Here is a 14,002-nt window from a genome sequence, read left to right as displayed (position 1 = left end):
GATGGAGCTTTGAGCAATCTGCTCTGGTGGGAGGTGCCCCTGCCCAGGGCAGGGGGGTTGGAACTCAATGAAATTTTGCATGCAGAAGTCCAACAGGAGTCAAGGTAGTTATAGAAAAGAAAATGCCATGTGAATCATTAGGTACCTGACTTCATCTCCTGGTTCTGCTCAAGATTTCTCTTATATTTTGAAACTAATTGGCTATTGGGAGAGTAGTAGACATATGATACATACTGCTGACTCTCTCCCTTAGTATCCTCTCTTGGCTACTGCCTGACAGGGCTTTGAGGGTACCAATGGCCCTGACCTTCCTCCTCTGGGACCCACTTCCACCTCTGACCGTGGGCCCCAGAGCCCCATTTCAGCTCCAGCCTCCACACACGGGCCTGATTTGAGCCATTTTGGAGGTTTGTATGTGCTGAGCCCTCCCCCTCACTCTTCCTGAATTGTTGTTTGGGTTTCCAGGCATTGTTCTAGGGCCCAAGTTCTTAACTTGCTTTTGGCCGATGGTCACTGGCCTGATACTGGGACCAGTGGCTGTTGCTGCCTCGGCTCTGCTGACCCTGATGAGGTGTTGGGTGTGCAGCCAGCACAGGGTTGGCCCTCAGCTACCAACTTGTAGCCCCCTCATAGAGCAGCCCCTGTCTGCAAGAGCCGTTGAGCTAGAGGGATCATAGGTCTGACTCAGGCTGGTTGTCTCTTCTTGTACCCCAGAGAACTGTTAAGCAAGTGTTACATGAGGCAGCTTTTCATCCAGTGCAAATCAATCTCTAAAAGAAAGAAAGTCCTTAGTTGCCATAAAAATCATAACAGCAATTTAAAGCTGTGGGCTTTTAATGGTGATTTAGAGCGCTCATTAAAATTATCTTACTTAAGAACTGTGCAGTCAATATCATCAGGGGGCTGGCTAACCAACAGCTTGTCATAGATTAATACAGTTCATTGAATTTTGAAGAGAATAAATAAGGAAAGGATTTAGTGGAGAGCAAGAGCAGCACATTCTCACAGCTTGATGGTGAACAGGTCAGGAAGCTTTCTCTCATGGTTGTTGAGAAGGTGACTTTGAAAGAATGGTGTACATGGTGGTAACCAGAACCCCCTCCTTGATCCCATGGTGTTGCTGCCTTGGCTCTGCTGATCCTGATCAGGTGTTGGGTGTGCAGCCAGCACAGGGTTGGCCCTCAGCTACCAACTTGTAGCCCCCTCATAGAGCAGCCCTTCTAAAAGAAGATGCTGAGAAATGGGGACTGGTTTAGAAAAACTATGAAAGTGCTATACAGTCAGCAAAAATCTGTTTTTCAGTAGAACAGTAAAACAACTGTCTTTGGCATCTTATCAATTCTTCTATCGTATAGTCTTTAAATCAAGACTTAACCACTCTTGTAAAAGATCTGCTCTAGTGTAACATGAACAGCTTAGTAAAGTTGTGCTGTATATAATGCCAAGTACTCAATTAATTGAGCCATAATTTATGGTTTTTTTCAGTCCTTATCTCTCGGGTAATATCCCAGACCATGCAAAGGTGATGGGGGTTTTGCTCTGGGGATTTCACCTGAGGTATGCATGTTTTTCATTGCTGTTATGCTATGATGCATCACACATTTGGACTAATTCCTACAAAGGTCTACATACTCTTCACCTGCCAATGATTTACACGTCTTCTATTCTGCATCTGTAATAACAGCTCTAAACTAAGCTGCCGATTAAGTCTGAACACAAAGAGAAGCTGTACAGTCAGCATTAAAGACTACCCTTTGCATTTTAAATAGAAGAAGAATAAATATCATTAAAACAGCATATCCTGGCCTACTTTTCCCCAGATAGATACATGATGCAAACCAATAACAAAATTATCAATGAAAGATAAAAGCTCCACTAAGTAATGGAAGGAACAAGCCCCAGACACTAGCTAAGATAGTGACACCAAATCAGGTTGTCAGCACGTCTGTCTTGTTAGCTCGACAGCAACAGGCTGAAACTAGATGCACTGAAACAGGAGCACCAAGAAACCTTTTCCGTTGTTATTGTAAGGTTTTTTCACATTCTCAGGATTCCTGTAGTAGCTTAGCATTTGCTTAGCTGTACACCACCCCTTTTACTCGGTTCGTTAATTAAGAGTTAAATTTTAAAACACATTGATTTTCTTTATTTAGGGATTAGTGTCCCCAGAATAAAAAGGGCTCTAGTCCAAGCTGCCTACTGCAGTTGGCCTCTGCCTGGCCAACTGCTCCCTGCTACTGCTGGCTCTCTCCTCACAAATTGGAGCCTTGGCAGCCACTTCTCCTGGTGGGAGTCTGCTGCCACCCTCTGCCTGGAGGAGTCTGCAACCAGCTCCGGAAGTAAAGGTGATTATCTTAGTGAGGTTTTTGTAAGGATTGGCTTAATTCTTGGGAGTAATCAGCAATTACTGATATCTCAGTGTTCTTATTAAGGGGCTTTTTGCTACCATAATACAATTTTTTTTCCCATGAGTTGTGAGTTACAGTCATATGGGAGGGCCTGGATGAAAAAAAGGATGAGATATGTCTTTTTTTCAGGTACGAGACTATAATCTTTGATTTGACTTTAGTAGTTTCCCATTTCCCATTCTGGTATTTTTGGTCAACAGTTCTCGGTTCAAGACGTCAACTTTGAATATGAATGCATCCACCGATAGCTTGGACAACAGCAGTCTGAATATAGAAAAATTCTTCTCAGCTGTACAGAAGGCAGAGTAAAAGATATTTTAATTCCAGAAAAGTTATAAATTAATCATATACACAGAACTAGAAAAGAAATGGAGAGAAATTGCTGTGTATTCATATGTCAGAATGAGGAAACCAAAGGAATGCTGTTTCCCTTTTTACTATATGAAAAAGAAAGTGGCACTTTTTCCACAGGTTCTGCCATTTCCAAATTTCGGAGTACATTTAGCTCCATGCCTTTTCATGTTTTTAGAATCAAAAGGCAAAAAAAAACTGTTGGGGAGGTCTGCTAATACATCTGAAGACAACCTGAAAATGAAACCCTGGGAATGCAAGACTCCATCGAAAAACATTGTAAAATAAAAGGGAATACTTATCTTCACATAGTCACAGCATAGTAGTGGAGCTTGTGACACACCTTGAAAGAAGGACAAGGACACAAGTGTTTGTGTGTATACGCCCTTGTATACACAAGGGGAACATCAGTAACCACACAGATTAGCAGAAGTATGGTATAACACCCTGTCTGTATTAAACAGCAATAAATATGGACCAGGATGCCTATCTTGTGACTAGGAAATGTCAATCGTGGTATAAGAAAACTCCTGGAAGTGGATAGTCGATGCTTTATGCCACAACAGAACATGAAAAATCCCCAACTCTGAGGAGAAGAGACCCCCATCTGTTGTAGGACCACGAATTTCAGCCTCTTGCATGAAGTTAATGCTAAGTACATGATCATCTGCCTGTGAGGATATGTTTGACTCCTTCAGAAAAATTTCAGGGAGCTGCAGTGTCAGGATTTTTTTTAAATTCTGACCTAAATCTGATGGATGTAACACCATCATTTTTCTCTGCAACAATGAATGAAACCCTCCTTGACTGTGTTGCTGATCATGGAAAACTAAAAATAGCTCTGCACGAATGTTGCAAATAAAAGGAATCAATAAAATACCAAGAGAGGTTTATGCAAGATTATGGAAGAAGTTATCCTGGAAGACATTATTAGGCATGCAGTGGACGAATGATTGGGAATAGCCAGCATGGATTTATCAAGGGCAAAGCAAAGCCTGACCAAGCCAGTTGCCTTCTACAATGGGATGACTAGTCTCATGGACAAGGGCAGAGCAGTACATGTTGTTTACTAGGACTTTGGCATAGTCTCTGTTGGCATAGTCTCTCTCACATCCTAAGGGAGTGAGCAGCTGTGTGGTCCTTAGGTGCTGGCTGGGTTTAAAGCACAACAGTCCTTTTTGGCACCAAAGATGGGGCATGATGGCTTGAGATAACAACAAATCTGACCAGAACACATTAAACAAACATTTTATAAGGATTCATTATATTAGGTTAATAGTCACTGGTGGCATTGTTGATTTCTTTGCCCTTGAAATTCTAGTGTTTGTTCTTGGAGTTGTACTATGTAACAGATTATTTGCTGTATTTGCTCCTTGTTGTGCTGTTCGTCACCTCTGGGAATGGGGTCAAGATTATAATTTTGCTGTACTTTGTAATGCTGGTTTATCATCGGATAAGACTTTAGTGGTTGTGAGACTAATTGCAATTTGTTCTCAGCATTGCCAGCACCTCCATACGTCAGGAACCATCGATCGGAAACTGTTAATAATTACACTTCTTCATTTTTTTTTTCTTGGAGAGTCAATCTATATGGGACACACCTTCTTTCACCTTCTCCTTCTCCTCCAGGGTAATTTCAATACCTCTTGAGAATGTTGAATATCGTTGGAATGTTCAAACCAGTGTGATCCTGTTGCTACATCTCCTGAAAAATGGTTTAGGTTTTGTGTAGGGTTAAACAACTATTGAAGAATACCACCCAGAGATCAACCTCTGCAATGGGCATTGTGGCTCCTTAAACCCCGGCGACAGGTACTGCGACTACTCCAACCCCAACGATGGGCATTGCAGCTATTCACACCATGGCAACAGACACTGTGGCTACTCAAACCAGAGAACCAACCCATGTCGGTATCAGTTGCCCCTATACAGAAGAAATGCACAAAAAAATTAGATCCCAGGGGTGAAGATGAACCAGGATCATCACAGGAACGGGAGGCAGAACCAGAGGTAATCACTCAAGCCCTATCCCTGGGTGACCTGTGAGATACACAAAAAGATTTCAGACACCCAGTCAAGCACACTGTCACCTGACTGCTCCAATGATGGGGTAACGGGGCTGGTAGCTTGGAATTAGAGGGTAGGGAAGCCAAGTAGCTGGGATTCCTGTCTAGGGAAGGGGGTATCGACAAGGAATTTGGAAGAAGAACGCAAGCCCTCAGCCTCTGGAGGCAATTTCTGATAGCCATGAAGGAAAGGTATCCCTTCAAGGACGATATTATATATCACCCAGGCAAGTGGACCATCATGGAGGGAGGTATCCAGCACCTGAGGGAATTAGCCATGTGAGAGCCAATTTATTGTGACCTGGACAACCCGCAGTTGCCCATAGATCCAGATGAAGTTCATTGTACTCAGCCCATGTGGCAGAAGTTCTTATAGAGTGTACCATCATCGTATGCCAACTCATTGACAACGCTGAGCTGGAAAGAAAAGGCATCAGCGGTGGATGTAGTGGCTGGACAATTCCAGCAATATGAAGAAAATAGTTCTACTTTCTTATAGGCCTGTGTCTCAGCTGTGGAAGGACTTTTGTCATTATTGTTATTATTGTCTTCTCTTCCATTAGTGTTCTATTAAACTGTCTTTACCTCAACCCACGAGGTGTGGGAGGGTTTCCAGTTCTCCACCCCCATCCCACTGGGGGACAGGGAGTGAATGAGCAAGCAGCTGGGGTTAAACCATGACAGATGGACCAGATGAGCTCTAGAGTCTCCTTCCAGTCTAAATTATGCTGTGATTCTAAGACTTTCTCTAAGCTTTTCTCTAAGATTACTTTCTTTTGGAAAGCATTCCAAACTTAGATGAAGCCAACAGTTAAGATCCATCTATTTTAGATTTCTCAGCTAGGGACCACTCTGTCTCTTTAGTTTTTGTTACTGATATTAGATTTCTAAATAATTATTTGCGACATTCCAACTTCACTTTTTGAAATAACAGTAAAGGCAAAAAGTTGGATGGAATGGTTAAGCAGAGAAGGGTCTGGATATCATAGAGGGGAAAAAAAAGAAGAATGAACCTGAGTATGGCAAAATAGGAATGGAATAAAATGTTAAATAAGAAGTTGCACAGTTGATGACCAATAGGCCATTAACTCTGCTCCAGAGTAGGAGCTCCTTAGCTGAAAATTTTTGAGAAGACCCTGAGTATACCTGTTAATTGTAGATAACTAGGAACCACCCTTAAAAAGATGCTGTTCTGATAATGTTATATGTAATCTTAGAACATATCAGACAAGGCCAGAGGTAAGGAACAATTTATATTTCAAGACGTGGCACTGGTGAGATGACACCTGGAATATGTATGCATTTTCAGTCATGCACAGTGATGAAATATGGATCTAGATAGAAAACACTGTAGCTAAGGGCTCCAAGGATGTGCTGCAGAATCGAGAGAGCCTACTTTTCATTAAACTATTAAGCATGATTACCTTGTTTACCTAGTAAAACAGATTGAAAAGCTATGTTCTCTTCATTTATGATGAAGGTTGAGTCCTAAGTATCAGATTGAGAGGAAAAGCTTTTAAAGCTAAACAACCCTGTCAGTTCAAAACCAGAATATAATTTGATCATGACTAGAAGTGGATGGAGTGGGAAGGAATGCAATTCTTACTGTTCTCAAGGCAGGGCTTTTCACAAAGCGTGCTTCAGAGTTTGCAGACTGGATTTGTGATCTGGATTCCTCCTCATTCTTATTTTATAATTTTACTAATACTGAAGTTGAATTGCCCTGACATAGCTTTGGAGTGACTAGCATTTTCTTGATGCTGATGTATTTTGTTCTAGGAAGCTAAAGGGAACTGTCTGGTTGAGAGCTGGAGAAGTCATGAGCAGTGCAAGGTATTGCCGATAACAGTATTGAAAGCAAAATTTAATTAAGATTATCCAAAGGTCAGCATTATTAAGTAGGCTGTAATTGTTCATAGCAAGTGAAAGAATAGGCGTGGTGGCAGGAAGGGCACACAAACTACAAGGAATGGCACCTTTTGGTGTAACATCCGGGCAGACAGTTGTCATAGTTCCCATGCTTTAAGGATGACTTCTCTTTTAAGTACAATCACTCTCAGGAATTGACCATAATGCGCACAAGAAGGGCACAATCAAATGAAATACTTCTCAGGAAACCAGTTCAGGTTTCTTTAGTGCAAGTAGGTAAAGGGCAGCTCCAAAGTGCACCCAGCCCCAATATACTTTTACTTTGGGTTTGTCTGGGCTGTTAATAGCACTGAACTATAAATCTGAACAGTGTTCTGAGCATGAGTGTTTCTTAAACACCTAGTTTGTTCAATATACCCAAGGCATTATATTTTCTTGTCCTTGGCTGGCTCTATCAGGTCTTAGCTGAATGGATTTCAGCCATAGACTATGAAAATAAAACTTCATACCAAGATAAGTTTTAGCTATAGGTAACCAGGAATGCTTCTAAAATTGGGACATGCCATTTTTAATTGCTGGGAAGGTATGGACTGTTATAATATTGACAAGCTCAGGAAAAAAAAGGTGTTTCACAAGAGTGTACAAAAAGGATACATGTGCACATCCTCTACCTAATTAATTTTTGACCACTGTGGATAAACATGTATTTTGGGAACTTTAACAGAGGGCAGAACTGGGAGGAGACAAGATTAAAGCTGCCTAAACCATAGTTTGTGTTAGAAGTTAATGATTCTTCTACCAAGTGCCAGCACAGCCTTGCTTAAGGAGAGAATACTCTGACTTTTGAGCACTTATGTGGTAGTATAACTGCTGTTGTCGTGGATACAGAACGTAGGTAGGAATCTCTTTAATATTCTTTTGGTTTTTCTTAACCTTAAAATGTTGCCATTTAGTGCCTGTGGCTAATGAACATTACCTGTGTAGTACTAGTTGCATTTCCTGTGACCGATAACACCAGTAACATTCCTGTTGTACATGTCAATGCTTTAATGATGGCACCATACATTTGTGTGTGTGTCTCTGAACAGTGAGCATCATATGTCTTGAACAATAAAAACAGCACTGGGGTCTGCACAGCACTGTGATAGTCATTTTTAAATACGTTAAGAAATCATCATAAGACCTTCTATGTTAACCTAATATGAAAAATGACTAAGACAATTGGATTAGCACTGCAGTTAGTGTAAATCAATACAGTTCCCTAAACTACTGGATGAAATGTGGCACAGTGTGTGATTGTTTGTTAGTCTATTGGATGGTGGTATAGCCCTTGAGAGTGCAACTCCAGTCAGAAAGCCTGAGGACTTATAGTGTCTGCAGGATTCAGAAAATTCCTCAAACATCGTTGTATCTTTCTTTGATAAGAATCTACAAAACTTGTAGGAAACTGTTGTCTTGACCTTTGTAAACTAATTACCTATTATTCATGCTAAGGTGTTTAAATTGGTGCTCTGATTCTTTATATTTTGCATATAATTAGGGGGTAGAAAACCAAGCTTAATAATTATTTTTTTTTTAATGTTCACTAATTCATGCTAAGGTGTTTAAATTGGTGCTCTTATTCGTTATATTTTGCATATAATTAGGGGTAGAAAACCAAGCTTAATAATTTTTTTTTAATGTTCACTCAGGAATAGATCTACCTAACAGGCAGAGAGCTAGGCCATGGCCCCTATAAGGTCATATAGCTTTCAGCACTGAAGAAGACCTTTGCAAGCCCAGCTGCTGTACTGTGGCGCAATCTTGTAAGGTGCTGCATGCTTCCCATGAAGTTGTGAAATCTCTCGGTTCCCACCAACACAAACGATCCACATTGATTATTAGTTAAGACCCTTGATCTTCGCCCCTGCAAAGTGTTTCTCAGAAGAGACTGTACTGAGCACAAGACCAAATGAGTTTGTCGAATGTTCCCTGGGTCTGATGGAACTCCTCCTCACAGGAGTTTTGGTGGGTTTTTTCCCCTTATGTGCGTTTTTGGGGAGAGGATTGTTTCCTTTCCTTGAGAAGGAAGTCAGGGTGATTTTTGTTTAGGTGGACTGACTGTTTAAACAGTGCCAATATGTTATTTGACTGATCTCATCTTTCTGCAAAAGCAACTACTTCAGGTCATTATTATGGCAGAATGGCTTGGGCAGGCAAAGCGTAATAGTTTTAGAGAAGTCATGTTAGTGAAAGGACACATTTGGTGCAGAAAACTTCGTACTTTTCCTTTGGTTGTACCCAGATCCTTGGTTTATTAGTCATGGAAAAAACCACTAGTGAAATAAATCCAAAGTAACAACTTTATAAATATTTGAAATTCTCAGGCTCAGCAGCTGCTGTATGTTGACATCAATTGTGAATTGACCTTTTATCTTTTTTCTAATCTTCTTGTGGCATAGCATTTCTCCACCCTTGATCTCTTCTATCTCCAGCAGATTTCCATGTACAGCAAGGTCAACTGAGGGCAGGAGGAGATGTTGCCAGCAGCTCCAACTGTTGATCCTCGCGTATAGCTCACCTTAACATTTCTCCATCACAATTGCATCATCTTTTTGCTTCCTTCTCCGTGTCCTAGCCTTCCCCAGCAACAGTAGCGCCATCTCCAGTAGCATCTCTGCAAAGCAATGATAAGACATGTGTCATTTGTCACTTCCAGGAGCTGATCACCCCTGTTCTTGACTGGAAGTCCTTCCCCTGGGTCACTGGAGGAGCTGAATGCTGACAGTTCTGAGCCAATTAACTTCCACCTGGCTTAACACTTTTCTGTGTGCTTTAAGCATCTTTTGCCCTTTCTCTTGCCTGGTACCCTAAGCTCTGCCTCTGGGTGACTTTTTCACTATTTGCCTCTAACTGCTTAATCTGCTCTTTGATATTTACTGCTTGCACTTTCAATCTTACCGTCCTCCCTTCACAGTCTTTCTCTGAAACATTGACTGGGACAGACTGCTAATATCTAAAGTTCTTCTGCTACATGGGTGGATACCTGACTACCTTTCGCTTTTCTCTACTTTGCCTCCTATTGTTTTCTTCATGTTTCTCTACTTTCACTCCTTATACTGCGATTCTAAGTCAAACAGTACCTTCAGACTCTCAAAAAGGTCACTTTAGTCCTGTGACCCGCAATGACATACCACCTCCATATTTTATTGTAGTTCTTAATGTATCACGATAACAGGGAGAAGCTAGTATCTTCAGATTACACAGAGACAGAAAAATTTCAGAGGATCAGATGCTCGAACATACTTATGGACTGACTTTTCCTGAACTCTAAGAATCTCAGTTCACACACATTTCTGTTGGTAGTTACGCGGACTTGAGGAAAACCTTTCCTCTATTCGTTGTTTCTCTCTGTCCGAGGGCCCAAGTGGAAGGAAAAGGTATTTTTTTTGTCCAGATATGTGTTTTGACCCAGACTTACAGCACAACCAAGGAAGCAGTGGTACTCAAATGAGTCAAGAGTGTGAGAAGCAGATATGAGCAATGGGAGAGGAAAGTTGTTGTTCATACCAGCATCAGTACCTAAGGGCATGCTCAAGAACTTAAGCCTAAGAAGCTCCTAAATTGTTTAAATCTCTGTTTGTTTATGTGGCTGACACATCCTTAGGTATTAACCCTCTTCCATCTGAGTGAAGAAAATTGTCTTTCCCCATCGTGTATTGGAGCAATGCCTACCCTTTTAATGCTATGAAAAGCGTTACTCTGCCATATGGCCTGTACCAGAGTAATTTGCAATTGCAGATGGACTTTTTCCAGCATTGGAAAAGTTCATCCAACTTTTTTCATCTCCATTCAAGCATGGAAAACCTTTCTGTGTGATTCCCCCTCCCCCTTCGCCCTTTTCTCAAATGAGGACGGTACTGTGAAAGGTGAAATAAATCAGTTCCTGTGAGCTATGTTTTCTGAGGTCTGGCTTGGTGCGCCTAGTTTCAATACTCTTGCCTCCTTTGTGTGTGAAGACCTCAGATCTAAAGAAGGTTTGTTTCAAGGGACCCATTTTTTGCCAAGGGGCTCTGCAGTGGCATCTGGATCTTACTTCAGAAATCTGTTCTGTTTGCAGTTGGAGTTACACAAACGGGCAAGTGTTTTAATTCTTTAAACCTTGCAAATAGATACATAGACCCCCCCTTATATCTTTCCATTGCAGTATTCTTTTTACTTGCTTACCCATCTCTCAGATAGAGAGTTTTAAAAAACTAGGAAAAGAAAAAGTTGAAGAATTGCACTATTCATTGCAGTAAAACCAAATTCAACTTAATCATGAAACAAGGCTTTCAACAATAAAAAAAAAAAGTTGTTATATCTAAGGAAGGGAAATATTTGTCATCTATGGCTACAGGGTATGCTCCTCCCAGGGGAACAGGAGCAGTTCTGCTGAACTGCTGAGTTGCAGATGATCTCTTGCATCAGGAGGTATAGACAGCACTCTGCAAACAGAAGAGGATTGGGGATACCATGTATGCTATCACATGAAGAAAAAACATATAAATTCCTTAAAGGGGGAGAAGTAGTTAAAATAATCAAATTTTTTTGTCATTAAGAATTTTTTTCCAACAGGCCAGTGTAAAGGAGTAAGTTGGGTGGCATGGTGTTAGTACAGAGACCTTACCAAACAGTGACTGAGTCCTAAGCCACATGGTCAGCAAATTCAGAGCTTCACTAGGACTCCCTGTGCTTCAGCACTGATGCTTTGTTGACACTTTTAGTTTATTTTTGGACAGAGACTTTGTTCCTTACTCTTTTGTGGGAATTGTGTTTTTAGTGTTAAAAGTCATTCTAGATAAAAAAAATAGGGGAGTGGAAAGGGGAGTGGAAAGTAGTGGGGATAGTGAAGAAAAGGAGGATGTCAAAACAAGATACTTCAGAATTTAAACAAATATACACTTTGAAACACCAAAGTCATTGAACCAAATCCTTTCCAGTGAAAAGGTTCAGTTTTAACATCAGCATTTTCCTGTAACTACTCTTTAATCAGAAAGGTCCTTAAGCAACTCAATGTTGCTATATGTACTTTTGTATTTATTTTTGTGTTTCTTCTGCTTTCAGATCGCTCAATAAAGAAATCAACTATGACGACGGAAACCAAATCCAACAATGTCAATGGCTCAAATCAGGAAGCAGATCCTGCCCAGCTTTTGGATGATGAAGCAAACAAAAATTTACCAGTCAAAAAGAAGACTTCCTGTTGCACTGGCTTGAAGGTTTGGTGCCTTATCTGTATCACTGCAAATTGTTGTTGTCATATGTTGAGAAATTCTAGTCAAGATATGACAGGACAGATCACCATTCCTGTTCCCCCTATTTTTCCTTGAAGTGGATACATACTGGAGGTACAGGGAAGGGTTGGATCTTGTCTTTGTCCTAAAAAAAAAATAATTCCTAATTTAACATATTTACTCTCAAGTCATTCGCAGGTAAATCCCCTTTTTTGTCATTGAAGAGAGGTAGCAACCTCCAGTGGAAGAGGAGAAGCATCCTAAAATTGGTGGCTACAATACCCTGTTTTCTGGAGGTTGCTATTACTGCCCATTCTTGTAGGTCCAAAAAAGGGTGATGTAAGCTGTATTCCAGGACTTTCATCTAATTCAGGGCTGTAGGTCAAACAGTCCACTGATTGCCAAGAATTGACGGAACAATGCAAGTAAACATTTAATGAGAATTTTGCTTTCGTGTTAAAGCCTTAGTATTTATTGCTTCTGGCTGAGCTGCAAACACTACAAGGGCAAGATTTCTTTTGACAATGATGTGTTTGGATTTATATTTTGACTGCTTCTGCAGCCAGATTCATCTCAGGTTAAATTCCAGGGACTCAGTGGAGTTGCAATCAGGGACGCATTTCTCTCTCTAAAAAAGTCTGTAAAATGAAAGACTAATGGAAAACAATAGGTAATTGCAAGCTTCTCAAACATCCAAAATAGTTTGTCTCAAGTAACAGACAAAGGTTGTTATGTTTTTTAATATTATCTGGCTCACATTTTCCATTCTTATAGACCTGCAAAAATAGAATCTGATCTCTCTGGGAGACTCACAGGACTAATTTTGCCATCATGTATGCAGGCAATGCTGCACAACTGTGGATCTATGTCTAACTTAATGGCAATTAGAGTTTAACAGACACAATACCTTGGAGATAATAACAGACAAACTGTTACGGTTCCTCACCATCCCATCAAATGTTGTGTGGTTTACCTGGGGATTGCATTTTCAAACCAAAGATACCCAAGTAATTTTTGTTTGTGTTTTCATGCTTATCAGCAGTTTCTGATTTCAACCAAAACCCATGAGAACACCGCTGCTATACTGCAAGAAGGGTGGTTCTCACCGACCTTTTGCCAGTCAAACTCAGGAAAAATAAAACACATTAGGACAAGCCTGTACTTGTGAGATTTTTCTCTTGTTTCTTGACAAGAAGAGACTAAATATACCTGTTTCCAAGCTTTTAGTTCCTGGATTGGCTTAATTTCTTAAAGTAGATAGTATTGCAAAGTCTAAATTTGTATTTGCTTTTGTTTACTGACCCAACATTGTGTTGTATTGGAACTTTTACCCAGTGAGCAATAAGTCTATTTGTTTTTTAGACTATGTTGAAATAGTTGGATAATATTTAAACAAACTTATTTTACCTTTTTATCAAATACATCTTTATTTGCAAAAGCCACAATGTGTGTTGGTGGGAGCAACTATAAAATTGCAAAGAATATGAAGCTTTCCTTTAAGAGGTATATGGTATTCCTAATCAGAAGTTATGTATAAATGTCACAAAGGTGACAGAGCCATAATCCACACATTTCAAAATATGTCATTTGAGACAGAGATTAGCTCAATTGGTTTTTACCACCTTCCACATACTGGATTATCATAAGAACTTGCATAAGGCCTTCATTTTGATGCCATGGCTAGTTGAGTTAGAACCAGTTACAAACTGGCCTGAAATCAGTGACATGTGGCTCAAGCAGAAGACAATTGGGGCTAAGATTAATTTTAGGTTGGAATAGTGTCATTAAATTTATCTTGATGAGGTACTTCATCTCTGCCAAATTTTACATTTCTGCAACACCTAGAAATTTAGAAATCCCGCCATTTTGGCTGCCTCAGCTATGGGGCCTCAGCTTTTTGACAAATTTAGCCTCAGGATGCCAGTAAGGTAAGCAGTCCCCAGTGAGTTTTTTGCCAAATTTAAGTTTTTCATAGTCCATAGGATATCTACTTTGGAAAACCTGTGGCCAGCAATGTGGAGAAGATCAGGCTTTTTGGTCATTAAGATGTCCA

At 40.4% G+C, this 14,002-nt stretch overlaps 1 protein-coding gene across 4 annotated transcripts in view; it reads left to right on the top strand.

Annotated features, from left to right (window-relative positions):
• LOC106885321 (solute carrier organic anion transporter family member 1C1-like) overlaps positions 1 to 14,002 on the top strand; it is a 34,341-nt gene that overhangs the window by 6,064 nt on the left and 14,275 nt on the right. Inside the window, exons 1-2 of one of the 4 annotated variants that reach the window (XM_014937421.1) lie at positions 2,221 to 2,345; positions 11,780 to 11,934. In XM_014937421.1, coding sequence (XP_014792907.1) covers positions 11,803 to 11,934 — 132 coding nt within the window. In that variant the 5' untranslated portion in view covers positions 2,221 to 2,345; positions 11,780 to 11,802. Of the gene's footprint in view, positions 1 to 2,220; positions 2,346 to 7,434; positions 7,590 to 11,631; positions 11,663 to 11,779; positions 11,935 to 14,002 lie in introns of those variants that run through there. The other 3 variants (XM_014937418.1, XM_014937422.1, XM_014937419.1) reach the window with 3 other exon arrangements.

Source organism: Calidris pugnax, unplaced genomic scaffold, assembly GCF_001431845.1.
Source record: "Calidris pugnax isolate Ruff unplaced genomic scaffold, ASM143184v1 scaffold1, whole genome shotgun sequence".
NCBI classification, from domain to species: domain Eukaryota; kingdom Metazoa; phylum Chordata; class Aves; order Charadriiformes; family Scolopacidae; genus Calidris; species Calidris pugnax.
Note: the sequence above shows the minus strand (reverse complement) of the source record. Positions and strands in the feature narration are given on the sequence as shown.